This window comes from Epinephelus lanceolatus, chromosome 4 (assembly GCF_041903045.1).
Source record: "Epinephelus lanceolatus isolate andai-2023 chromosome 4, ASM4190304v1, whole genome shotgun sequence".
Classification (NCBI taxonomy): Eukaryota; Metazoa; Chordata; class Actinopteri; order Perciformes; family Serranidae; genus Epinephelus; species Epinephelus lanceolatus.
The window spans coordinates 1,033,798-1,060,563 of NC_135737.1; the positions used below are offsets into that span (position 1 = coordinate 1,033,798).

The 26,766-nt window shown below is 40.8% G+C and overlaps 2 protein-coding genes across 7 annotated transcripts in view; one reads left to right on the top strand and one right to left on the bottom strand.

Moving 5' to 3' along the window:
• The window catches only part of LOC117259087 (Na(+)/H(+) exchange regulatory cofactor NHE-RF3-like), a 267,423-nt gene that overhangs the window by 222,957 nt on the left and 17,700 nt on the right, over positions 1-26,766 (top strand). For all 6 annotated transcript variants that reach the window (XM_078166828.1, XM_078166826.1, XM_078166827.1 and 3 more), the window contains 2 exons: positions 24,351-24,487; positions 24,572-24,779. In XM_078166828.1, the coding sequence (XP_078022954.1) occupies positions 24,351-24,487; positions 24,572-24,779 (345 nt within the window). The remainder of the gene's footprint in view (positions 1-24,350; positions 24,488-24,571; positions 24,780-26,766) is intronic.
• Positions 16,351-17,837, bottom strand: LOC144462784 (uncharacterized). The gene is made up of 6 exons (XM_078167467.1): positions 17,340-17,837; positions 17,152-17,234; positions 16,927-16,979; positions 16,691-16,730; positions 16,546-16,613; positions 16,351-16,447 (listed from the first exon to the last, which is right to left on the bottom strand). Exons 1-6 carry the CDS (start codon positions 17,638-17,640, stop codon positions 16,351-16,353), a joined length of 642 nt encoding a protein of 213 aa, XP_078023593.1. The 5' UTR covers positions 17,641-17,837.

The window sequence follows — 26,766 nt, forward strand, 5'->3', positions numbered from 1 at the left end:
CCCATCACAAACAGTGCCGGACCAAGCACATTGGGCAATTTTGTCACAATTTAAACCTCTATTTGTAAACAAGTAAATTCATATTTAAATACATAATAAAAAAATCACTTTTTAAAAAAACTTAAAGAGAATAATTAATAATCATGAGGAAAGTCTTACGTAGACCCAGGGCAAAGATACACAGGGGTCCCATTACCCAGAGGAAGGTGGGAAAATCCTCTTATAGGCAGCAACCTAACAAAAACAAGCATACCCAACAACATGGTGCAGGAAGACAAGAAAAAAATTGTTTATTTAATAATAATAAAAAACGCAATAATAATAATTGTTTCCATCATTTGCATTTGCATTTGCATGATCTAAGCCTTCACATTTCTGAAACTGGAAAATAGAAGAAAATGGAAACTTCCTTTGCACAGAGCCTTCAGCTTTATATTTGCCCTAAGATCCCACACCATGGGGGCACTTTGACCAACCAGATGGAAACTTAAAGGGACCTTTGCCTGCACTTTGGTGGCTATTGCATTGACACATCCATGAACAAAAAGACTAAAGAAACAAAAAAAAAATTAAAGCTGCAAGCAGTGTTTGGTGGGACCTCGGACTCCTGCCGTTTTGGGCCTCCAGCTCACGTAGACAATTAAAGACAAAAGTTTTAGACAATTTTAGACCCCTCTCCACACTAGCTCACAGCTGACAATGTCTCCACATTTGCTCATGTTACTTTCAGAGGCACTACCTCACTTCCTGTGGGGTCAAGGGTGTCAGTGCGTGATTTGTAGGTCTCAATGAGAAAACAAGCAAGTTTTTTTTTTTTGGTTTGATCTTTCTGCGACATTCCTACAGGCCACAGCGGTCATTTTAGTGTGCCTAGGTGGTGCTAGAGAGCCCATTTTGGCACTTTGGGGTTTAATTTTATCAAATTTTTCACCAGTCCTGACATGCATGCCAATTTTGGTGAAGATGTGAGCATGTTTAGGGGTCAAATTCAACCTCAAAGAGGCGGCGGGAAAAAGAAAGAAAGAAAGAAAGAAAGAAAGAAAGAAAGAAAGAATAATTAATGCTGCAAGCAGCTGTGATTGGGCCCTCGCTCTCCCGCGCCACCACGGGGGGCCAGCAGCACACATAACTGAAGCGGTTATATGACTAAAACCAATATATTGCCATGCAGATATGTTCAGAGGCAGACCATGATCACACATATCAAATTGTGGCCAATAAGAGCAATGCATGATGGAGTTTAAGGACTTGATATTCCATGACGAAGGATCAAAAGTCGCCATGGGCAGCCTGTTACATGACAGCACACGTGTGTCACTGTGGACATTCATCAACTTGATAAATACATGGCCACAAAATGTAGTTGAGTATGGGGTTGGTGTTTATCAATATAAAAATATGGCATTTCCTGTTTCAACAAGGGGGCGCTATGAGTTAGAGTGAGTTTAAGAATAAGAGGCATGCAGGGCGTGGCTCTTGTCATGTACAGAATTTTTGAAGCAGTTAGGATGAAGTATGTGGGAGAGAGAGTTGCTCAAATATGCATGGCGATGCATCAAATATGGAGGCAGTATAGCAGCCACGTCCCTTGACATAGAGAAAAGTATTTAATAACTTTTGATCAACATGGTCTCAGGATGATCTGTACCAAATCTGAAGTTGATTGGACAAAATCTGTAGGAGGAGTTCGTTAAAATACAAGGTGTGTGATATTAACATATCGGGGCGTTCAGGGCATCATCATGTCCAGCAAGTTTGAAGCTGCTGGGATCAAGTATGTGGGCATGAGAGCCATTTGAAATTCGATGGCGAGAAAACGAAAAGTCGCCAAAATTTGTCACGCCCTAGCAGCCACGCCCTTTGACCTACTGATATTCTTTTAACAACTTTTGATCAGCATGGCCTCTAGATGATCTTTACGAAATTTGAAATCGATCAGATGAAATCCCTAGGAGGAGTTCGTTAAAAAATTCAAATGAAAATGGCCGACTTCCTGTTGGGTTTACGGTATGGGTCTAAGAGGATTTTTTTGTGCATCTTGGCATGTTCTATGAGCCCACCAATTTTCATGAGTGTAGGTGAAACTAACAGGTGGGTCTCGAGGCAGGAAATTTTCTAGGGGGTGCTATGTTGCCCTGTCCACATACCACACTGCCAAAATATCAAATTTTTCGCCAGACCAAATGCGTGTGCCAAATTTGGTGAGTTTTTGAATTTGGGAAAGGGGCCAAATTGGTGATTAAATGTTCAAAAGAATTATAATAATAATTAAAGCTGCAAGCAGCTGTGATTGGGCCCTCGCTCCCCCATGCAATCGCGGGGGGCCTGAGGCACACAAGGGATGTGGCGCGAAGCGAGAAGGGAGAAAAAAACCTGTCAGGAGAGAAAAAACGCAATGTTTTGTTCATCCACCAGGGATATTAGGAATGTAACTAAATGTGTGCAGGTGTGTCCAGGGGCAGACCCTCATCACATATGTGAAGTTTCGAGCAAATCGGACAATGTCAATGTATAATAGGGCATTTCCTGTTTCCACAAGGGGGCACCATGAGCAAGATTGCCTACGAGCATATGGAGGCGTTGAGGGTGGGGCTCTTATCATGTACAGACATTTTGTAGCAGTTTGGATGAATTATGTGGGAGAGAGAGCTGCTTGAATATGCATGGCGATGGATCAAAAATGACAGCACCATAGCAGTCACGCTCTTTGACCTACAGACATGCAGAGCAAAACTTTTGATCAGCATGGTGTCTGGATGATCTGTAAAAAATTTGAAGTTGACTGGATGAAATCCCTAGGACTAGTTCGTGAAAATACACAATGTGGAAATCATGCCAAAATGACAAGTCAAAATCAAAATGGCCGACTTCCTGTTTGCAGTAGACCATTGGTGCCAGAAACTTTTATATGCGTCTGGGCAACATACACATGTTGACCAATTTTCCAACTCCAAAAAAACCCTTATGGGGAGTTGGTTTTTTTTTTCAAATTTCAAGGGGGCGCTATAGAGGCATTTTGTGCCCCCCATGGGCGACGCCCCTATCAGATGCAAGAGCTCACCATTCTTGACCTGTGTATCAATTTTCATGAGGATATGAGGCCAATGAAGCCATCAAAAAGCAAACATATTTGATGGCGAGGGTGGCGTCATAGCGGCTACGCCCCTTGACATAGAGAAAAGCTTTTAATGACTTTTGATCAGCATGGTCTCTGGGTGATCTGTACCAAATCTGAAGTTGATTGGACAAAGTCTGTAGGAGGAGTTCGTCAAAATACAAGGTGTCGAAATCACAAAATCGCCACCAAAATGAAAATTTTGAATCAAAATGGCCAACTTCCTGTTTGGAGTAGACCATTGATGGCAGAGACTTTTTTGTGCGTCTGGGCAACATACACATATGTACCAATTTTCATCTTCCTACTCCAAAAAAACCCCTATGGGGAGGGTTTTTTGAAAATTTCAAGGGGGCACTATAGAGGCATTTTGTCCCCCCCATGGGCGGCGCCCCTATCAGATGAAAGAGCTAGCCATTCTTGACCTGTGTATCAATTTTCATAAGGATATGAGATCGCTGAAGCCATCAAAAAGTCAAACGTATTTACTGGCGAGGGATCGATAGTTGTCAGGCTGCCACACGGACACCATTAGACTGCACCATCTCAGCTTGTGAGAGGACTTTTTTTTTGTTTTTTACATTTCCTACTTACTGTGTTATGCCCCGTAGCTTCACAGCGTTCATAAGGTAGCTTCACCAACTTCTTCTGCGGGCATTAGAAGTGGAATGAAGTTGATGCGGTCAAGTTTGTGTCATCAGTACATGTTAAAGTAAAAACTGGTCACTTCCTGTTACCACCGGGGGGCGCTATGAATAAGGTGGGATATTAACATATCGGGGCGTTTGGGGCGGAGCCCTCATCATGTCCAGCAAGTTTGAAGCTGCTGAGATCAAGTATGTGGGCAGGAGAGCCGTTCGAAATTTGATGGCAAGAAAACGAAAAGTCGCCAAATTTGTCACGTCCTAGCGGCCATGTCCCTTGACATAGAGAAAAGCTTTTAATAACTTTTGATCAGCATGTTCTCAGGATGATCTGTACCAACTTTGAAGTCGATAGGACGAAATCCCTAGGAGGAGTTCGTTCAAATGTAAGTTGTGGAAATCGCTGTAACGAAAAAATTCAAAACAAAATGGCCGACTCCCTGTTAGGATTTCACCATGACGTTAAGAGACTTTTTTGTGTGTCTCGGTATGATACATGTGTGTACCAAATTTCGTTTGCCTACGACAAACTAACCCCAATGAGGAGGGTATTTTGAAAATTTGTAGGGGGCGCTATTTCGGCATTTCGCGCCGACCATGTGCAACCACCCAAAAATATCGAATTTCGGATGTGGCCGGACAAATGTGGAGAGTTAGAAGCATTTTTAAATTTGGGAAAGGGCCGAAATTGGGACACGAAATGTCGCAAGAATAATAATAATAATAAACAGCACGATTTCAATAGGGTCCTCGGACGACTTCGTCGTCGCTCGGGCCCTAATTAAAGCTGCAAGCAGCGATGAACGGGCCCTCGCACCTTCACGCAACTCGGGGGGGCTGGCAGGATGCCTTCTGACGCGTCAGTTCATTTCTGTCGAAGTTAGACACGGCATGCAGGAGTGACTCTGCATATCCTTGATACAGTGCTGGAATGACATATTTTACATTTTGTATCACTTCCTCTTTCCACTAGAGGGAGTTGGAGAGCGCACTAATTATACATCATGTTTTTGTATACACCATCAAATATCAAATATCACCACAGCATGTAACTTTCAGATAAATCGAAAAATAAGTGTTGAGACCTACTTCCTGTCACCACTAGGTGGCGCTATGAGTATCAGGCAATATGGTAATGAAAATGTGTTCAGGGCAGGACTAATATGAATCATGTGAAGTTTGATGGAGATTGGACCATTTATGCCAAAGCTACAGCAATTTCATTTTTCATGGCGAGACCTCAAGATTCAACGCTCGGCAGTGGGCGTGCCATTCAACATTGGGCAAATCCTGTGATAACTTTTGGTCACAACGTAGTCACGCTTACATACACCAAGTTTGGAGCCAATCTGATTAAATCTGTAGGACAAGTTCATTAATTTACAAGCCCTGGAAAGGGGCAAAAATGCACAAAAGTGGCACAAGGAAATTCAAAATGGCGGACTTCCTGTTGGGTTTGGAGCATGACTCCAAGAGGCTTTTTTGTACGTGATAGAGTGTTACAGATGCCTACCAAGTTTCATACATGCAGGTCAAACCAGCTTTGGGGGCTGCTTAATTGAAATATTCTAGGGGGCGCTTTTGAGTCATCTTGGTGCATCAAAGCACACAAACCACATCAGACAACAGGACTTGCGACCTGTGATATGTATGCCACATTTGGTGAGTTTTCAAGCATCCCTTGTCCCTTCAAAACAACATCGTGTTTGATGGCTAACAAGGTGGCACCACGGTGACAGCGTTTGATGAAAACCCAGAAGCTTCATTTTTAAGTATCATCAAGGTCTAAGGACTTAGATCAGCAAGCTTGAGGTGGGTCTGATTAACCTGCTAGAAGAGGGACATCAAAGAATGTATAAAGTAGCGTTCTGTTGCCAGTAGGTGGCGCTATGGCAGTGATTCAAAATTCCTCTGTAGATGTGTTCAGGGCTGGACTGTCATCATATGTGTGAAGTTTTGGCAAGATATTCCCACGTGGAGTCAAGTTACAGCAACGTTTATCATCACGGCAAAACATCAAAGTTCACCGCCAGGCCGTGGCCACGCCCTTCGACGAAAACTCACAGTTTCCACAATAAAGCATCATCAGCATCTTATGACTTTTTTCACCAAGTTTGAAGTGGATCTGGTCAAGTCTGTAGGAGATGTACATTAAAGTCTAAAACATGACATTTCCCATTGCCAGTAAGGGGGGGCTATGTTTATCTCTAATTATTGACATGTAGACGTGTTCAGGGCGAGACTGTCATCAATCCTGTGCAGTTTGGGCAAGATTGGACCATGTATGCTGGAGTTATAAACTACTTCCTGTTTAGTGGCGAGACCCTTAACTTTGACGCCATCCCACGGTCACACGCATTGACGAAAACTCAAGCTTTTGATAACTTTTCATCTTCAAGGTCTTGGGATGGGACAGACCAAGGTTTGAAGTCGATCGGATGAAATCTCTAGGACTAGTTCGTTCATTTATGACCCCTGGAAATGGCCAAAAATGCACCAAAATTGCACAGTAAATTCAAAATGGCTGACTTCCTGTTGGGTTTAGAGCATGCCTCCAAGAGGCTTTTTTGTAAGTCTCTGAGCGTTACATAAGCCTGCCAAGTTTCATACATGTAGGTTAAACTGGCTTCAGGGGCTGTTTTCTCAAACTTTTGTAGGGGGCGCTACTGAGCCATTTTTTGGAACCCGCGCACAAGACCCTTAAAGTATTAAATTTTTTACCAGTTCTGAGATGTGTGCAAAGTTTCATGAGTTTTCGGGTATGTTAAGCCTCCCAAAAAGGCAATTCATTTGGAGGAAGAAGAATAATAATAAAAAATCCTTGCGTTTCAATAGGGTCCTTGCACCGCTAGGTGCTCGGGCCCTAATAATAATCATTCGAAAAACAATAGGGACCTCGCAGGTTTGTGACCTGCTCGGGTCCTAATAATAATCATTCGAAAAACAATAGGGACCTTGCAGGTCTGTGACCTGCTTGGGCCCTAATAAACAGCACGATTTCAGTAGGGTCCTCGGACAACTTTGTCGTTGCTCGGGCCCTAATAATAATAAACGGAGCAGTTTCAATAGGGCCTTCGCCAGCCTTCGGTCGGTGCTCGGGCCCTAATAAAAAAATCCTTGCATTTCAATAGGGTCCTCGCACCACTAGGTACTCAGGCCCTAATAATAAAAAATCCTTGCATTTCAATAGGGTCCTCACACCGCTAGGTGCTCGGGCCCTAATAATAAACAGCGTGATTACAATAGGGTTCTCACGGACGACTTCGTCGTCGCTTGGGCCCTAATAATAAACAGCGCGATTTCAATAGGGTCTTCCATGGACGACTTCGTTGTCGCTCGGGCCCTAATAATAAACAGCGCGATTTCAATAGGGTCCTCCGCGGACGACTTTGTCGTCGCTCGGGCCCTAATAATAATAAACAGCGTGATTTTAATAGGGTCCTCCGCGGGTGACTGTCATCGCTCGGGCCCTAATAAACAGCGCGATTTCAATATGGTCCTCGGACGACTTCGTCATCGCTCGGGCCCTAATAATAAACAGCGCGATTACAATAGGGTGCTCACGGACGACTTCGTCGTCGCTCGGGCCCTAATAATAATAAACAGCACGATTACAATAGGGTCAACAAAACAATAGGATTTGTCGACCCTAGGTGCTAGGTTTCCCAGCACCGCGGTCCTGGGAAACGCGTCTGCTTGCATATGCGTTTCCCAGGCCCCGTGGGCTTGGACCCCTAAAAATCCGAACAAAAACAATAGGTTTTCCAGCACCGCGGTCCTGGGAAACGCATCTGCTTGCATATGCGTTCCCCAGGCCCTGCGGGCTTGGACCTTTAACTAAATCTTCAAGCAGCGATGAACAGGCCCTCGCACCTTCACGCAACTCGGGGGGCGCTGGCAGGATGCCTTTGGACGCATCACTTCATTTCTGTCAAAGTGACTTGGCATATCCTTGATACAGTGCTGGAATGACATATTTCACATTTTGTGAGGTGTGAAGTTTGTGGCATCAGTACATGTTAAAGTAAAAACTGGTCACTTCCTGTTACCACCGGGGGGAGCTATGAGTAAGGTGGGATATTAACATATCAGGGCTTTCAGGGCAGAGTCATCATCATGTCCAGCAAGTTTGAAGCTGCTGGGATCAAGTATGTGGGGGTGAGAGCCGTTCGAAATTTGATGGCGAGAAAACGAGAAGTCGCCAAAATTTGTCATTTGTCTGATAAGAAGTACTTCTTTTCACCAGTAGGTGGTGCTCTGACTATCACGGTATATTGTCATATAAATGTTTTCAGGGTGGCACAAATATGAATCATGTGAAGCTTGCTGGACATCGGACCATTTACTCCAATGTTATAGCAATTTCCTGTTTCATGGCGAGACATCAAAATGAAACTCTCTGCAGCAAGCGTAGACAGTAATGATATGTCATGTTTGTGTACATCAAATATAGACCACAGCATTGAAATTTCAGGTTAATCCAAAGATAAGTGTCTGATAAGAAGTACTTCCTTTCCTCCTGCTGCTGCTGCCATCATTAGTCATACTTATTGTTATTATACACATATGACTGTTGTCACACATGTATACTGCCAGATATTAATACATACTTTCAACATATTGTACCACAGTAGTCAGAACTATAACTATAATATTATTACTTCCAATAATGTTGTTGTAAGCTACTGTCATTACCTGCATCTCTCTCTCTCTCTCTCTCTCTCTCTCTCTCTCTCTGTCTCATTGTGTCATGCGGATTACTGTTAATTTATTATGCTGATCTGTTCTGTACGACATCTATTGCACATCTGTCCGTCCTAGAAGAGGGATCCCTCCTCAGTTGCTCTTCCTGAGGTTTATACCATTTTTTTTCCCCGTTAAAGAGTTTTTTTTGGGGAGTTTTTCCTTATCCGCTGCGAGGGTCCAAAGGACAGAGGGATGTCATATGCTGTAAAGCCCTGTGAGGCAAATTGTGATTTGTGATATTGGGCTTTATAAATAAAATTGATTGATTGATTGATTGATTGATTCCTTTCGCCACTAGGTGGCGCTATGACTATCACGTATAAGTGTGTTCAGGGTGGGACTAATATGAATCATGTGAAGTTTGGTGGACATCGGACCATTTACTCCAAAGTTATAGCAATTTCCTGTTTCACGGCGCGACATGAAAACTTGGATGAGCACTAATTTCCTTATGTTAAATTCAGACAAAACTGAAGTTATTGTTCTTGGCCCCGAACAACTCAGAGACTCTTTATCTGATGACATAGTTTCTCTAGATGGCATTGCTCTGGCCTCTAGCGCTACCGTAGGAAACCTCAGAGTAATATTTGATCAAGATTTGTCTTTTAATTCTCATTTAAAACGAACCTCACGGACTGCATTTTTTCATCTGTGTAATATTGTGAAAATGAGGCCTATCCTGACCCGAAAAGATGCAGAAAAATTGGTCCATGCTTTAGTTACCTCTAGACTGGATTACTGTAACTCCCTATTATCAGGTAGCTCTAATAAGTCTTTAAAAACTCTCCAGCTAATTCAGAATGCAGCGGCACGTGTATTAACTAGTCGGGCAGGAGAAATAGGTTGCCATGCACCCGCATGGCATTTTTTTGTAACCTGTTTTTTTAGGACCCTAATGGTGTCTAGTTAAGAATTTTTCATGTTGCCAAGGTCAACTAATGGCCCATGGGGTTTATTTGGCGGCCATCTTGAATTGATGTCTGCGCCAGTGGCAAAATACGCCGCTTTTCTTAGAGAGCTCATAGTGCCATATTATCCCACCAGAACACTGCGCTCTGAGAATGCAGGGTTACTTGTGGTCCCTAAAGTCCAAAAGTAGATCAGGAGCCAGAGCCTTCAGCTATCAGGCTCCTCTCCTGTGGAATCATCTTCCTGTTGCGGTCCGAGAGGCAGACACTGTCTCCACATTTAAGACTAGACTTAAGACTTTCCTCTTTGATAAAGCTTATAGTTAGGGCCAGCTCAGGCTTGCCTTGTACCAGCCCCTAGTTAGGCTGACTTAGGCCTAGTCTGCCGGAGGACCTCCCATAATACACCAGGCACCTTCTCTCCTCTCTCTCCTTCTCTCTCTCTCTCTCTCTCTCTCTCTCATGTCCTGTTACTGCATCTCTCTAACTTGGCCATACTGCATGTCACTAACTCGGCTTCTTCTCCAGAGCCTTTGTGCTCCACTGTCTCACAGGTTAACTTATATCGCAGCGGTGCTTGGATAGTGTGACATGTGTGGTTGTGCTGCTGCCGTGGTCCTGCCAGATACCTCCTGCTGCTGCTGTTATCATTAGTCATACCGCTACTGTTATTATACACATATGATTATTGTCACATATGTATACTATCAGATATTAATATATACTTTCAACATATTGTACCACAATAGCCAGAATCATAATTATAATATTATTACTTTCATTGATGTTGTTGTAAGCTATTACCATTACCATCTGTCCTGCTTCTCTCTCTGTCTCTGTCTCTCTTTCTGTCTCATTGTGTCAGACGGATTACTGTTAATTTATTATGTTGATCTGTTTTGTACATCTATTGCACGTCTGTCCGTCCTGGAAGAGGGATCTCTCCTCAGTTGCTCTTCCTGAGGTTTCTACTGTTTTTTCCCTGTTAAAAGGGGTTTTTTGGGGAGTTTTTCCTTATCCGCTGTGAGGGTCCTAAGGACAGAGGAATGTCGTATGCTGTAAAGCCCTGTGAGGCAAATTGTGATTTGTGATATTGGGCTTTATAAATAAAACTGATTGATTGAATTGATTGATTGATGAAGATCAAGCCTAGTAAGTCTAGAATCTCAATACGTAGAGGGAAGTTAAGTGATCGGAAGTTTGTCATAGATGATGAGAAAATCCCAACAATTAGGGAAAAGTCAGTAAAGAGCTTAGGTAGGTTGTACAATGTGGAGTTGAATGATGAGGAACAGGTGGTGAAATTTAGAAAGATGTGGCTGAAGGATTGGATAGAATAGATAAATCAGAACTTCCATGAAAGTTGAAGTTGTGGTGTTTGGCAGTTTGGGCTATATCCTCGGTTAATGTGGCCACTGTCAATTTCTGAAATTCCAATATCCGTTGTGGAGAAAATTGAAAGGTCGGTTAGCTTCTATATTAGGAAGTGGTTGGGCACTCCTAGGTGTCTAAGTGGTGTTGCATTGTATGGAAAAGGGATACTTCAGCTGCCAGTATCTAGTTTAACAGAGGAATTTAAATGTACCAAGGTCAGGACAGAGCTGTTGTTATATGGGAGTAAGGACATGGTAGTTAGGAGTGTGGTTCCAAATCCAACCAAGGGGAGGAAATGGAAGCCAAGATCTGCAGTTCAGGAGGCAGAGGCACCTCTTAGGCATTCAGAGATTATAGGTAATGTTCAGTTTGGCCAGGGAGGCCTGGGGCTTGGCTCAGGCAAACCGGTATGGAATAAAGCAGGTCCCCACCTGGCGATTTGACCCCCTGCTGCTTTCTAAAAACTCATTTAAAGAATTTCTCATACAGCAAATAGATGATTTCATGGAAATTAATCACACTCCAGATATAGAATTAATAACCGTTTGGGAGGATCTTAAAGCCTTCATCAGAGGCCAAATAATTTCTTATACTGCATATGAGAGGAGGAAATATAGAGAGTGTTTGACAGACCTATCCCATGATATAGAGGAAATAGACTGCCAGTATGCGGACACTCCTACGCCTGATCTCTATAAAAGGAAAATACTACTAAAAACAGAGTACAACAGTATTTCTATTAAACAAACAGAAAGGTTATTTTTTAAATCTAGGCAGACATTTTACAAACATGGGGAAAAAGCTGGAAAGCTGCTGGCCCATCAGATCAAACAGTCGGCAGCGGCTAACACTATACCTGAGATTAGTTCAGCTGGGGTTAGGACCACAAATCCAGATAACATCAATAATTCTTTCAAACAATATTACATCAATCTCTAACAGCTCAAAACCACCAAGTGACTTATCATCTATTTCTGACTTTTTGGATAGCCTGACAATCCTGCAGATAACCCCGGAAGACCAAGCACAGATAGATAGGGAGATTTCGGCTACAGAAGTGGTACAAGCAATAAAATCAATGCAGAGCAACAAAGCGCCGGGTCCAGACGGTTTCTCAATTGACTATTACAAAGAATTTGCAGCTAATTGGCACCAATTCTTAAACTACTATATAATGACATTTATAAACAAAAGGGACTACCTGAGACAATGACACAGGCAATTATATCAGTTTTACTTAAAAAAGACAAAGACTCATTAGTATGTGGCTCATATCGTCCAGTAAGTACAGTGGCCGGGAGGTGCAAACCAACTTTACAAAATGTGAAACACTTTTACAAAGCTTGAGACAAATTTACATTTTGGAAAACATTTTTACATATCATAAAACAAAATTACATTACCATAACACATTTACAAGTCCCGAAACAAACTTACATTTCAGAAAACAAATTAACAAGACTCGAAACACTTTTACAAGCGCCGAGACAAATTAACAAGAGGCGAAACAAATTTACAAATACAATCTACTGGAAAGGGAACGTCCCAAATCCGGGGTTGACCTGGAAGTGAAAATGGGAGCGGGTCAATTCGAGTTGTTGATGTCAATGCACGGAGATAGACAGTGACCGAGTCATGTTTTGCCCGTTTTGTGGACAACATATGAGCCGATTAACGCGGTTTTGTTTTTCGTGTGGTCAGTCTCTACAATGCTTAAGGGGCATGGACCAGACCGGCGGACCAGATATGTTACAGCAGTGCATACAGTATTTTAATGAGGGCCACTCGTACGCTGTAATTGTGGACATGATGTCATGTTTACACGGTGTACACATCAGCTTGAGGTCACTGAAAAGTAAACTGAATGAAGCCGGGTTATATCGCAGAAAGGATTACTCCTCTACAAATGCGATAATTAGGGCCATCCGATTGGAACTTCGTGGACCTGGACAGCTGTTTGGCTACCGCATGATGTGGCAGGTACTCAAACAAAAGTACAATCTGCGAGTGAAGAGGGATCATGTGATGAATTTGCTTCGGGACCTTAATCCTCGAGGGTGCGAGAGGAGAGCACACAGAAGGTTTATAAGAAGAACCTACCACTCCATGGGACCGAACTATATGTGGCACGCGGATGGTAATGATAAACTCAAGCCATTCAGTTTGGCCCTTTCAGGGTGCATCGATGGATTTTCACGTAAAGTACTGTGGCTTGCATGTGGACCAACAAATAATGACCCATCAGTGATCGCTCACTATTTCCTGTCATGTGTGCGACACCTCGGTGTCATCCCCATGAGACTGAGGACTGATTGTGGCACGGAGAACGGGACCATGGCTGCAATTCAGTGCACCCTACGCCACCACCACAATGACTACTACTCTGGAGCATCCAGCCACATGTATGTCATCCACGAACAACCAGAGGATTGAGTCCTGGTGGTCCATATTCAGAAAGGGAAGGTAAGGGCCTTCATAAAGTCATTTAATTATATATAACCTTTGATTTCATTCTTCAAACATGCGTATATGCTTAGAAATTATAATTTATTATTATTATTATTATTATTATTATTAATAAAATTATTATATCAATTTCTATAGGTGTCAGTTCTGGATGGAGCTATTTGCAGACCTTAGAGATGCCGGATACTTCAACGGGAGTCACGAGCATCAGTGTCTGTTGAGATACTGCTTTGGTGATGTTATTCAGAAGGACTTGGATGAGTGTGTGAGACTGTGGAACTGTCACAGGATTCACCCCTCCAGAACAGCATCATGTCCAGGAGGAGTGCCCAATGAACTCTACTACTTACCTCACAGGTAATACATTGGTAGCAGATAAATATTTGTATTTATTTTACTTTTGTCTTTAATTTAAATAAATGCAATTATGTCTTCTGTTTAACATAGGTTTGGCTCCAGAGACTGTGGATTTAAAATTGAACAGGCTGAACTGGATGCCTTTCCTGAGGCTCACCTGTTAAGAGCTCCATGTGGGGACCCAAACATGCAGGAGTACTTGGACTTTGCCATGGAGCACAATCAATTACAGAAGCCAGAGTGCTGGCAGTCTGCAACTGAACTGTATCTGAAACTAAAAGAAATTGCTCAGCTATGAATTGAAATTGATCAAAAAGGGAGGTTTATTGTAATGGTAGAACATAGTGTCTGAATCTGTCACCCACAGCTTCATTATTTTAAATTGGGAAATAAATGAATAAAAAATAAAGTAATGTAATGAGTAATGTTTATTTATTACATTACATTTTTGTATTATAGAAAACAGAATCTCTTGAAATACTTGTTTGCCTTATTTTATCTAAAACAGCGATTCATAAACAGACCACAGTTTGAGCTAACACAGTTTGGAGCTAAAATAACTGTCAAAATGCTGAGAAAACTGACAAAAAAATATATATATCTCACATATCTTTACATGATAAAAACCCCTTTAACAACAGCAACTGCACCTTTAGGTGCACCTTTAACAACAAAGAACAAACCACATTTTTAAAGTCTGGGCTCTAGGGGTCATCTAGTCATATGGCTTAGAAACAGCCAAATCCTGGACTATTTTGAATTCCAAAGTCCATGTGTGACTTAAACACACTGTATGAGTCTAGGAGTGGTAATTTCAACAAGTTTGAACACGTATTTGCCATTGGGAATGGAGAGTCATCCAGGAACTCTATCCGTGGCAATGGTTCCAAGCCAGATGGGGGAAGTGATGTCAGCCCAGTTGCAAACATCAAAACATCCTCCACAGACACAGCAGCCTGACCTTCTGCAAGGAAAAAAAATGTTTAGATACACCATGGTAATGTGGTTTTCCAACTAGTTACAAAAAAACCTTACAAACCTTCACAATCAAGGAGATAGTCTGCCCAGTAGGCCAAGGCTTGACTTTCTTTTAGTCTCCTGTTACTCCCTGAAGGACTGAGGTCAGGTTTGAAGAGTCTTTCAAGTTCGAAGCCAGTGAGTTGCTTTTCAGAGTGGCACAGGACAGGGGCCAGCAAAGTAGGGTGTTGCTGTAGTGCAGTCAAAAACTGAAGGGCTAAAAGACCATCTTTAAATCTACAAAGTGAACACAAACACTGTTTCACTGCTGTGTAGTGCCAACTGCATTTAAATTATCTAAAGAATTAAATATTCTCTTCCCTACAATTACAATCCGCCTAAACAAATGTACGTTTGGGGAAAATGGTTGTGTGTTGAACATCACTCTTTTAAATTCTTTTGCCTTGCACATGGCTATGGTAAGTGTTAAAAACTACACAATCACACAGAGGACTGACACAGAGGATAGGGTGGCATGGGTACTTATAGATTGGCACAAGCCAGGGAATGGACAGACATACATCACAAAGGCTATTGGTTTTAACACACTAAGGCACAAATTTTGTCACAGTGACTAATTGATAACAGATGTACATGCCATGAGGCATTTCAAACAAAAGATTACATAAATACATACAAAAAGAAGAAAATCACATCATTATAAATATGTTACCTGTCAATTACAGATGAGTTGCGGTCTATAATATACCATCGCAGTACCATTAAAAAAAAAGGGGGGGGCATAAACACTCCACTAAATAACTGTATGTACTGTATATCCTTGCCTATTTTTTATTCAGTGACATACATAGCATGGTGTAATCCTACCCTATGAAAAACTAATAAATGAAGCCAATTCTGTGTATGCAATATTGGAAGTAAACATTATCTTAAAACACTGCAGGATGTAAAACTCTGCCCTACCACACTGTAGCCTTATGCTATTCTCACCTCTTGCAAAGCTTTCCCTATTTCTTCATCAGTTATTAAATTAACTGTTGATTTGAACGAAGGCTGGCCAACAAGATAATGTACAAGATCTTCTGACAGGAAATGGGGTCCTGGACCTCCATGTACAACTGACACTGCGATCATCTTTCCTGCCAGGTAGTATTCATCCTCCCTAACAGCTGTGAATGAACTCATATTGCAAAATTAAAACATACAATACATTATATACTTTAAGATATTGCAGAAAAAGCATATGTCATGGGAAATATATGTTTAATGATCATTAACCAACCATTAGTATAGTACACATCTAACCCTATGCATACCATTTGCATTGTAGACCAAGAACCAATGTCCTTCTGGTCCATCAAAAATGGGCCGGTCTTTCAGGTGTTTCATTAGCAGAGTTAAAAACTCTCGTCTTGGACCACCTGTGTCAATTCCCTCCTCAGGAACTCCAGCATCATCAGTAAATCTGACCAGCATGTCACAGGTGTCAGAATATGTTGTACGCTTGAAACCTCTGACTGCTCCATCCCAAACATTAGCTCTTGAGATGTTGAACCTGCTGACTCTTTTGTGATCAGTAGGAAGTGACAAGTTTGCAACAATGTCAGGTAGTGTAATGTTCATCTCCTCCCTGTAATGACAAAAGTGATCTAATTAATAGATATTCCAGACAGTGCACAATTTGCCACTTTTACAAAAATTATTTAAATGCCAGAAATATTGCACAATGAAAACACTAGAATGCCATAGTCAAAAGCTAATTTTACACTGCTGTATGTTGGAAATTCTCCACATTAACTGCAACCAGCTCCTCCTCCTCCTCTTCCTCCACACCTGGTGCATACAGGTCTGTGTATTTACTGTTGGGAACAATTTCCATGTCAAAACATCTTACTAACAAACTTCTTCCCCATGAGTTAAATTAAAATTATGTGAGTCACTGATTTCTTTTTCTTACCTGTAGCAAGAAGTCTTGTCTGGATTTGTTTCAGGTGGATCCATATCATCAGTATCAGATATTACTATCTGAAAAACAAATTAAAATGTCAAAACAACAATATTGAAAGTAAGAAACATCAGGCTGCTGTAGTCTGCCTTATTACCTGTCCAGGCTGAATTGTTGCTGAATGTCCCGGTGCATCTCTGAAACATGATAAAAATTATAAAATTATTAAATTAATTAGTACTGTCCTTCAGGCCTACAATAGTCATCTAAGAATGTAGACATTACGAATACAGCCAAGATTCCTATTGGTTGATTACCACTAGAAAAGACCTCTCATTAAATGTTATTTATTTATTTGTTCCTGACAAATGCTAGATGCCAAAATGTACCTACCTTTCTTCTTTAGGTTTGTGTTTGGGAGTACTCTGGTTTTGTGGTTCAAAAACCTGAGAGGAAATGCATAAATTGTAATAAAATTTTTAATAGCTTCCATAATTGTTCCCTTACCACATACAGTATATATCAATGGTGAAAGGTTGTCAGTATTGTCATAGATAAATCAATAAATACATTCATACATAAATAAGTATTAAAAAAATAAATAAATAATTGATGTACCACAGTGTCAGCTCGATTGAATTCAGCTGTGCTCCTTGATGCAATGACAATTTCAGAATCAGAGTCTGAGGTATCATCCACTGCTGTAAGAACAAAAAATTCAACAGATTATGTAGATACTGTACATGTATCCTACAGTAAAGTATCTAAAATATGTAAAAAAATATTGAATCATGAGATCCACTAACCTCCTTTAAAGTGTGTTTCTAGGCAAATGAAAAAGGTAATCCTGGAATATGGCTTTCCTAGTTCCTTTTTATACTCTGCCAATTTGAATCGCTTTTCTGACCCAGGCACATGGACCACCTCTGAGCAGTCTGGATACAAAAGGACGTACGGTCCTTCTTGCATGTCCTTGTTAAACTGTCTCATTTTCTGGACAGCTTGTTTCAGTACATCAGATGCTGCTACCTCTGGGTCCACAAATAACGGGAGTGTTTTCCCTCTTAGAGGTTTTAAAGCAGTTTCATCAGTTCCATCTGGCACCATCAATCCAATGTTTATCTAGCAAAATAACACAGATAAGATTAATTTCATGTATTATGCACAGGTAAAATAAAAGATTATACATACATACATATACATACATCAGTGTTTCCCATAAATTATGTAGAATGTGGTGTCCCTCCATGGTCTAATTTGTGCTACCAGTTTCACAGTGAGTCAAATATGTCTATACACTCAGATGCCTGCGTCAAAGATATATATATATATATATATATATATATATATATATATATATATATATATTTTAATTTACTTTAATCTGTACGATAAATCAACTATGATACTGATACACTTCTGAGTCATCTCGTGTCAGATAGTCGAGTACTGATAAGCTAAGACAGTCAGTACAACTTACCTGGACGTGTTTTCTTTCCTTAGCCCTGCGTCTTCCTTTCGGCCCATAGTTAAAAGACTGACGCTCTTTTGACTTTGAGTTTCTGTACTCCAGGAACTGTTTGTAAGATGGGCAAGGTTTTTCTGCTGAAATAAACAAAGTTCTGTTTCAAAATAGAAACTTAGCAGCCGCTAACCAATAGCACTATTCACTTTCATTCACAGACTTAAGATAGCTAGCGTTATGCTGCACTTACTTTGTTTAGGGTTGTCCGGCTGTTGAGATGTCCCCTGTCCTTCGGTCTGGTCGGCGCCATTTAAAAACTCTAACGACCGACCACACGAAAAACAAAACCGTGTTAATCGGCTCATGTGTTTGCCACAAAACGGGCAAAACATGACTCGGTCGCTGTCCATCTCCGTCCATTGACATCAACAACTCGAATTGATCCGCTCCCGTTATCACTTCCAGGTCAACCCCGGATTTGGGACGTTCCCTTTCCGGTAGATTGTATTTGTAAATTTGTTTCGCCTCTTGTTAATTTGTCTCGGCGCTTGTAAAAGTGTTTCACGTCTTGTTAATTTGTTTTCTGAAATGTAAGTTTGTTTCGGGACTTGTAAATGTGTTATGGTAATGTAATTTTGTTTTATGATATGTAAAAATGTTTTCCAAAATGTAAATTTGTCTCAAGCTTTGTAAAAGTGTTTCACATTTTGTAAAGTTGGTTTGCACCTCCCGGCCACCGTAAGTAAGCCTGCTGAATTGTGACTATAAAATCCTAACAAAAATTTTGGCAACCCGAATTGAGACAGTAGTTTCATCAGTTATTGATCCAGACCAAACGGGCTTTATACCAGGCAGACAATCTTTTTACAATATGCGCCGCCTTCTCAATATAGTACATACATCACACCTAACAGATCAATCAGAGGTAGTAGTTTCATTAGACGCCGAAAAGGCGTTCAACCGCGTCGACTGGCAATATCAATTTGCAGTCTTAGAAAGATTTGGATTTGGCCCTGTATTCTCAACGTGGATTAAAATATTATATCAGTCACCAACAGCCACAGTACGCACCGACAATCAAATTTCAGATTATTTTCAGCTTAATAGGGGTTGTAGGCAAGGATGTAGCCTTTCTCCCTACCTGTTCAACTTGGCGATCGAGCCACTAGCGATAGCTATTAGAGCAGATGATGGTGTCAAGGGAATTACGAGGGGAGATAAATGCCATAAGGTTTCTCTGTACACGGATGACCTGTTATTATATATATCCGCACCAACAGAATCCATACCTAGAGTGCTTAATATTTTAGATAACTTTGGCCATATTTCAGGGTACAGAATAAATTATTCAAAAAGCCTAATTTTTCCAATTAACAAAACAGACCGTGATTATTCTGACTTACCGTTCAGACTTGAAACAAATGCCTTCACATATTTAGGAATTAAAGTCACGCATTCAATGTCAAGGCTATATAACAGTAACTTTAAAACATTAGTAGAACAAACGAAACACAATTTTAAAAGATGGTCAGCTTTACCAATGTCACTAGTAGGTCATATCAATATAGTTAAGATGTCAGTACTACCTAAATATTTGTACCTTTTCCAAATGATCCCAATATTTATTTCGAAGTCAACTTTCCAACAGTTAGATAGGTTAATTTCATCATTTATATGGAACAACTTGAACCCGAGGATGAGGAAAGAATATTTGGAGGCTTCTAAAGAGGCAGGGGGTCTTAGCCTTCCCAATTTAATTTGCTATTATTGGGCAGCAAACATCGCTAAATTTCTACATTGGATTTTTACGTATAAAAATAAACAGGGTACTGACTGGGCGCAGATGGAATTGTTGTCTAACCCATTGCCAATACTTACCTCTTTGTTACCATATACTCACAAGGTGCAGATAGAGAACCCTGTGATTAAAGCTTCTTTGAAAATATGGCTACAATTTAGGAAACACTTTGGTCTGAAACAGGCCAGCTGTTTTTTCCCATTGCAGACAATCCTTTTTTTCCAGCTTCTCTTTTAGACAGGGCATTCCAGTACTGGCATGGGAATGGTCTGGTGTTTTTCAGTAATATATACACAGACACCCTTTCCTCTTTTGATACTGTGAAGGAGAACCACAACATACCCACCAACCATTTTTTCAGATATCTTCAGATCTGTAGCTGTGCAAAGAAAATATTCCCAGCATTCCCTTATTTGCCACCCAAAAGCCCATTAAATACAATTTTGGAACTAGATCCTTTTGAGAGGAAACGGGTATCTATAATTTATACAAAACTACAAGAATTAAAGCCTGTTTCATAGGATAAAACTAGACGGGCTTGGGAGCAGGATTTGGGTGTGGAAATTTCAGAAGAGGCATGGGGAGGGAGCCTAACTCGCATTCACACCTCTTCATTGTGTTTGCGGCACGGTTTGATTCAATTTAAGGTACTCCATTGCCTACACTATTCAAGAGAACTAGCGAAAATCTTTCTGAGTACTAACCCTGGATGTCCAAGATGTAATCATAGCCCTGCTTCTACAGGACACATGTTTTGGATGTGCCCCTCCCTTAACGGTTACTGGGAAAATATATTTATTGTACTTTTGCATATTTGCGAACATTCCATGATTCCTAATTTTTACACTACTATATTTGACATACCACACCCCAATTGTAAAATAAATACATTGCAAGCAAACACTGTAGCGTTTGCATCTCTGATTGCCCGTAGACTTATCCTCTTCAACTGGAAGTCAGATAAAGCACCATTTTTTTTACAGTGGGTGAAAGAGGTACTTTCCTTGCTACCGTTGGAAGAATAGATAAAAACCGTAGGAATTTCAGTTTAACTTTGAGCCCTTTTGTAAACTTCATTCAAAGCATCCCCTTCCAGTAGACCTCTTTATCCCATCTCCCTTTTTTTTCTCATGATAAGAGATAGTCTCTGTGCCCCTTTCTTTCTTTTTCTTCTTTTGAGCCTTGGGGTGGGTGGGTGGGGTTTGTTGTTTGTATGTTGTTTTTGTCTTGGAATTGTTCATATGTCCTATGTTATAATTGATGCTTATTGGAAAATTGAAAAATAAAGTCTTTGACATAGTGTTGTGGTCAGTGAGTCAACGGATAGTTTATTTCATTGAGCTGGCAGTTCCTTGGGAAGACTCAGTGGAAGAAGCCTATGAAAGAAAAAAGCTTAGGTATGCAGCATTAGGAGCAGAAGCTGAGCACCGCAGGTGGAAAACTAGGATTTGTCCAGTGGAAGTGGGGTGTAGGGGATTCACAGCAAGATCAGCTGTCTCGTTCCTGGGGGAACTCGGAGTGCGGGGACAGAGTTTGAGGAAGACAGTGAAGGAAATGTCAGATGAAGCAGCTAGATCTAGTCAGTGGATTTCGATGAGGGGGAATAATGTCAGTTGGGGGCCAGCAGGGGGACCTACTAGGCAGGGTACATAACTCCTTGAGATCAGGTGGAGAGATCCACCAACCAGTCCTCTCAGGAGCAAAGTGGTCTATTTGAATCTCCCTTTAACTTTAGCTTATATTGGAGTTATGATATGTAGCATGTGAAATAGGGTATGGTAAATGTGCTAGGAAAGGTGGTATTAGCACGGTCGCTACCTGGAGCTCGCATAAACGGAGTCCGGGTTTGTTGAAGGTGGCAGTGCTGGTTGGGCTGAGAAAACCATGTGTAATATAAGGTAAAGGAGGTTGTTGGGTCGGTGCGGGGAGCAGTGAGAGCTGGCATTAGGGGAGTATCACTGTCTAGCCTCCTGGGACCAACTAGACGAAACACTGGTGAAAGGAGGTTCCCACCTGATGACCCCAAAGACGTGTTAGTTATCACTGCTCATTGGTCTGTATAGTTAAGCCTTGCCATAATAGCTTATCATAGGGCTTAGGAAGTTATTCACTGTGTGCTGATCCTTTCTCTAGAGCACAAATTTCTTGTGTTTATTTGAATTCATGCAAATTTGCAAAAAAAAAAAAATCCACCATTGCAGACTTTTATGGTCCAAGAGGCTTTTTTGTAGAGCACTTTTTAACTGCAATCTGAGTTTCTTGGGAACAGTTGCATGTCATTTCCAGTTACTAAGTTTCAACACTATTTGAAATTACTTTTGTTTATTTTAGTCAGTGTTAGTGCTGCTACTTTTACACTCCGATTCCATCACTGCAGCTCAAAATAATACGAGACACCTATGTGATGAGAACTAGGATAAAACACATAATATTTTATTGGCAAAATAATCCACACACTGTTAGTTGGCTCCTGGTATTATAAATGCAGCATTTTGGTCAGAGAGACCTCATCAGTCATTAACCAGGCTACTTTTTCACACTTTAGGTGTTCTATTTGACATATTCATCATCATCCGACTCAACGGTAAAACATACTCTATATTAATGTCACATAGGCCTGTTGCATGTAATCTAAGTTGAAGCCAACAGTGAATTTTTGGGTAGTGTTTTTACATTTTATGTCATCCAGTATACTGTTTACATCCCACACCATTTACATATTACTGTCTCCCAGTGCCAGACAGTTTTGGTACTGTTTCATCTCGTACGATATGAAGTAGTCTACTTCATTCATGGTTCTGATGATGTTGCTCGCAATCAGTACCCTTGCCTCTTTCACATGAACATGCTTGTTGCTGGATAGGAAAACCCAGAGTTAACTGAACTAGTTGATAACCAGCTTTATAGTACTGGTTATCCAGACGGCCAGCGTTAGGGTTCGTCAAACCAGATAACAAAAAGATATCCTGGGTAAGTTTAACTGGCTTTGTAGTACAGGACTCAGACATGTGGGCAGGTAAAAAGGCCCATTTGTCACTGTTTGCAGTCTTAACTTGCATTGTGTTTCTAGCAGGTGCATATGCTCTGTATTAACCAAGCCCTGAAGATTGGTTTGTGTTTGATTAGTGTGTCTGGGTGTGGCGTATTACTTATCTGCTTTTTTATTCCATAACTCAGTTTGCTGTGAGCAGGAACTATGTTTCTTTCAAATTCCTTATATCCTGCCTTCATCTACCGTTTCAAACGCTGTTTCCATCCGCTGAAGCTGTACTCTCTCGGATCACTTTAATTCATTTCCACTCCGCCACTCAGTCAAACACGGAAGCCTGTAACTCTCCACAACCAGCAGCAAGCAATGCAGCAGCCATAAAGCTGGACTGGAGCTGAGTCTGACTGGACTGGACTGACTGACACTGTGACATGACGTTGAATTCCTTTCATGAGCAGAAAACAAACAATTTTGTATGGGAGTTTGAGTTGGATTGAATTTTGTTATGAACTTTAGGTCTGTGGGATTTTGAGTTTGATTTATAAGAGAATACATACCGTTCAACTTAAAAGCTGTGTGTTGTTGTTTATTGAATGTGCTTTTCAATGTGAGGGTGTATATTCTTTCAAAGTGTATGTCCTTTGTGAGGTTTGGTTGTGAGGTTTAAAACTGTGACAACTGAGGGCTCATTTATGCTCCCTTTACGTACAAAAATGTATACGTCTGTTTCAAACGATGTTACCGTCACTGCCCACATACTTCCATGCGCCCTTTACGTTGGCATGGATGTTAACCAATATATCCACCAGGAGGCAGCCCAGCGTCAAAAGTTTATGACCACAACAAACTCAAAAACAAACATGGCGACTGTGGAGGAGATATTGATAATGTACCTCTTGCATAAAAGACAAAAACAGAGGCAGTGTTGTAGGAGGCGGTGGTTGGTGAGGCCGTTAAATACATCGCGACTGGAGGATGGAGAATTCTTTTCTGTAGTACTGCCGATGAGAGAAATTGAAGTGTTATTTCATCTTCATGTCTCACTAGAGCTACGTATTGGGTAGTGACAGCAACACTGCCCCCACGGTTCCTGGTGGTACTGCTCCGTTTGGCCTGTATCCGTAAGCTTTATGGAAACGTGCAGAAATACGGACGAAATTAACGCGGAGTACGAACTGTCACAATTAGAGGTGTTGGTAGATGTGTTATTGAACGTTGGACAGAGCCAGGCAAGCTGTTTCCCCCTGCTGCTGGTGTTAATGCTAAGTTAGGCTGAACACATCCTTATTCCAGGTCTGTACTTACACACAAACATGAGATGGATCTGAACATCTCACTCTAAGAAAGACAACAGAGGTAGTTCCAAAAATCTTGGACTATTCCTTAATGAAGCTTGATCATACAGTAGAATCACTGGATTCATTGTTCCACCCCTACATAGATACTTAGTTCCTAAAATCACATTAGTAAGTAGCCTAATCATTTATTAACAGCTGACAACAGTTTTATATGGCATCCCACTGATGATAATGATGATTATGATAATAGTTACTGTGTGTCACCAGGTCAGAAGGGTCAGTACATGGTGAGGACAGTGACTGATGGTCCAGCAGAGAAAGCTGGTGTCTGCACTGGAGACAGACTGATCTGGCTCAACGGAGTCATGGTGTCAACACTCACACATTCCACTCTCAACAGAATTGTATGAATCCAATTTCCGCACATCTCACTTGTGTGTTTTTTTCAACTTGACGTGTGTGACTCCTGCAGTGTGTTTGGTTCTCAGGTGAAGAAGAGTGGGGACTCAGTGACAGTGCTGGTCATTGACAGTGAAAGTGAGTCTTGCAATGTCAGGAGGAAGATGCCCATTCTGCCTGTGGTGTCAGAATGCTGCAGCCTCCCTCACACTGCCAAAACCATGCATCTGGTTAAAGGGCACGATGGATACGGCTTCCTGCTGAAACAAGAGAAGCTGGCAGGCACTCAACTGAAAGGTGAAATATACACTGCTGGACACATGACAACAATCATACACATACATACATATACATACTGAACTCAAACAGCCACCTCACCATTTTATAAAGACAAAGGCTGCCATGTAAACCTGATATAACATGTAGTTCAGATTACACAAAGGTAGTGAAGAACTGAGATAACAAAAGCATAATTTCAAATCCTTAGAACCATATCTGTCCACAACAACTAAACATTTCCATTTTGTCACGCTATGTGTCTCAATATATACTGCAATATTATGTTGATACCAAGTAAAAAAAAAAATAGTAAAAAAATTAGCACTAGTTTCGTGTTGGCCGCTTTTCAAATCTGATTGAAGTTTCTGAGTCCGATGCACAAAACTGTGTAGACAACCAAAAAAAGAAATAGCCATACACATTCTCTTCATCAGGTTTACAAAGCCTCAAGTACATATGGTTCTCTTGTACAGATCTCAGTCATTGCAGAACTGGGTGGCATTCATCCAATTTCCACTGCCAGAGTTAGCCATAAATAGATGTAAACACACCCTAATCAGCTCATTGCATATCAATACTTCTGTCTGCTCCACCAATTGTGGACATGTCACTGACGAGAACAGTAAAAGAGGTGTTTGAGTGTTTGTTGCATTGACAAGTTTGAACAGAGGCCTGTACTATGAAGCAGGATTTGGAGTTAGCGAGGTAACTTCAGGGTTAAGTCTGGGTTTTCAGTACTACAAAGCTGGTTCTCTTTTTACCGTGATAAATCACCGTGGCATTGTATGCTGAACAGCTAACCTGCTCCGGAGTAGATTAACTTTAGGGTATTGGATCACAGCCTGTCAACACCCTGACCACTGACTTATCAGATCACTGAAGAAAAGAGTATCTATGGACAAAAGTCTGGAGTCTCTGTTAAAAAAAAAAAAAAGAAAGAAAGAAAAAAAAAAATTTTTGTTAGAGGTCAGTAGCAATTGTAGGTCATTTTATTGTTGCAGGGATCTATTTGTTTTAAAACAGAGCTTTTAACAAACACAGAAATAGTTAACAACACTAAACGTATGATTTTAGCACTATTTTAATTTATGAAAAATTTATTTTAGTCCACAGTGATAACTGAAAGTGTTGCCATTTTACACTCTGATTCCCGTCACTGCAACTCAGAATAACATGAGACACCTGTGTGATAAGAACTAGGTAAAAAAAAATATTTATTTTTTAAAAATAATCCACACACTGTTAATTGGCTTCTGTTATTATAAATGTAACATTTTGATCTGATAGACCTCATCATTCTTTAAGTAAGATACTTTTCCACCCTTTACTTTCATTGCAGAAACAGTTTGGCATTACTTAAAAGTGTTTTATGTGACATATTCATCATCATGCAACTAAGTAGACTAAGTAGCAAAAAATACTCTCATATTCTCTGTCTCTGTCACATAAAGCCTAGTGATACCTACATATAATTTAAGACTGGCCCGATGGTGTCTTTTTGGATAGTATTTTCAGCATTTCTACATTTTCTGTTATAAGACTACAGAATATTGTTTACATCCATGCTATTAATATTTTACTGTGTTGTAGTAGCAGGCTCCTTTGGTCCCATTTCATCTCACATGATATGAAGCAGCAGGGCCGGACTGGGACAAAAATTCAGGCTGGGAGTCATACATCCACCCAGGCCACCCAATCCACTAGGGGTGGGAATCTTTGGGCACCTCACGATTCGATTATGATTACGATTCAGGGGCTACAATTCGATTATAAAATGATTATTGATGCATCTTTAATTTATGTATATTGATGCACTTTTTCACAACACACATTTCTTTTTGTCTCACTGAATAAGCATTCAACACTTGCAATTTTTAAAAACAGTGCATTTGTAATAAGAAAGAGTTGAATTCATTTCCATTATATTTTATTAAACATATAAATGGAAATGCTTGCAAACTGGAAAGTTACAACTTTGTTGTACGGAACCAAAGGTAACAACAGG

What these genes read in the sequence shown, in the direction of transcription:
- LOC144462784 (XM_078167467.1), bottom strand. Translation starts at nt 17,640, where the DNA reads ATGGTGCCAGATGGAACTGATGAAACTGCTTTAAAACCTCTAAGAGGG. An exon ending in TCAATCGAGCTGACACTGTG is followed by an intron (nt 16,980 to 17,151) that starts GTACATCAATTA and finishes ATTTCCTCTCAG; the next exon opens with GTTTTTGAACCACAAAACCA. An exon ending in CAACAATTCAGCCTGGACAG is followed by an intron (nt 16,614 to 16,690) that starts GTAATAAGGCAG and finishes TTTGTTTTTCAG; the next exon opens with ATAGTAATATCTGATACTGA.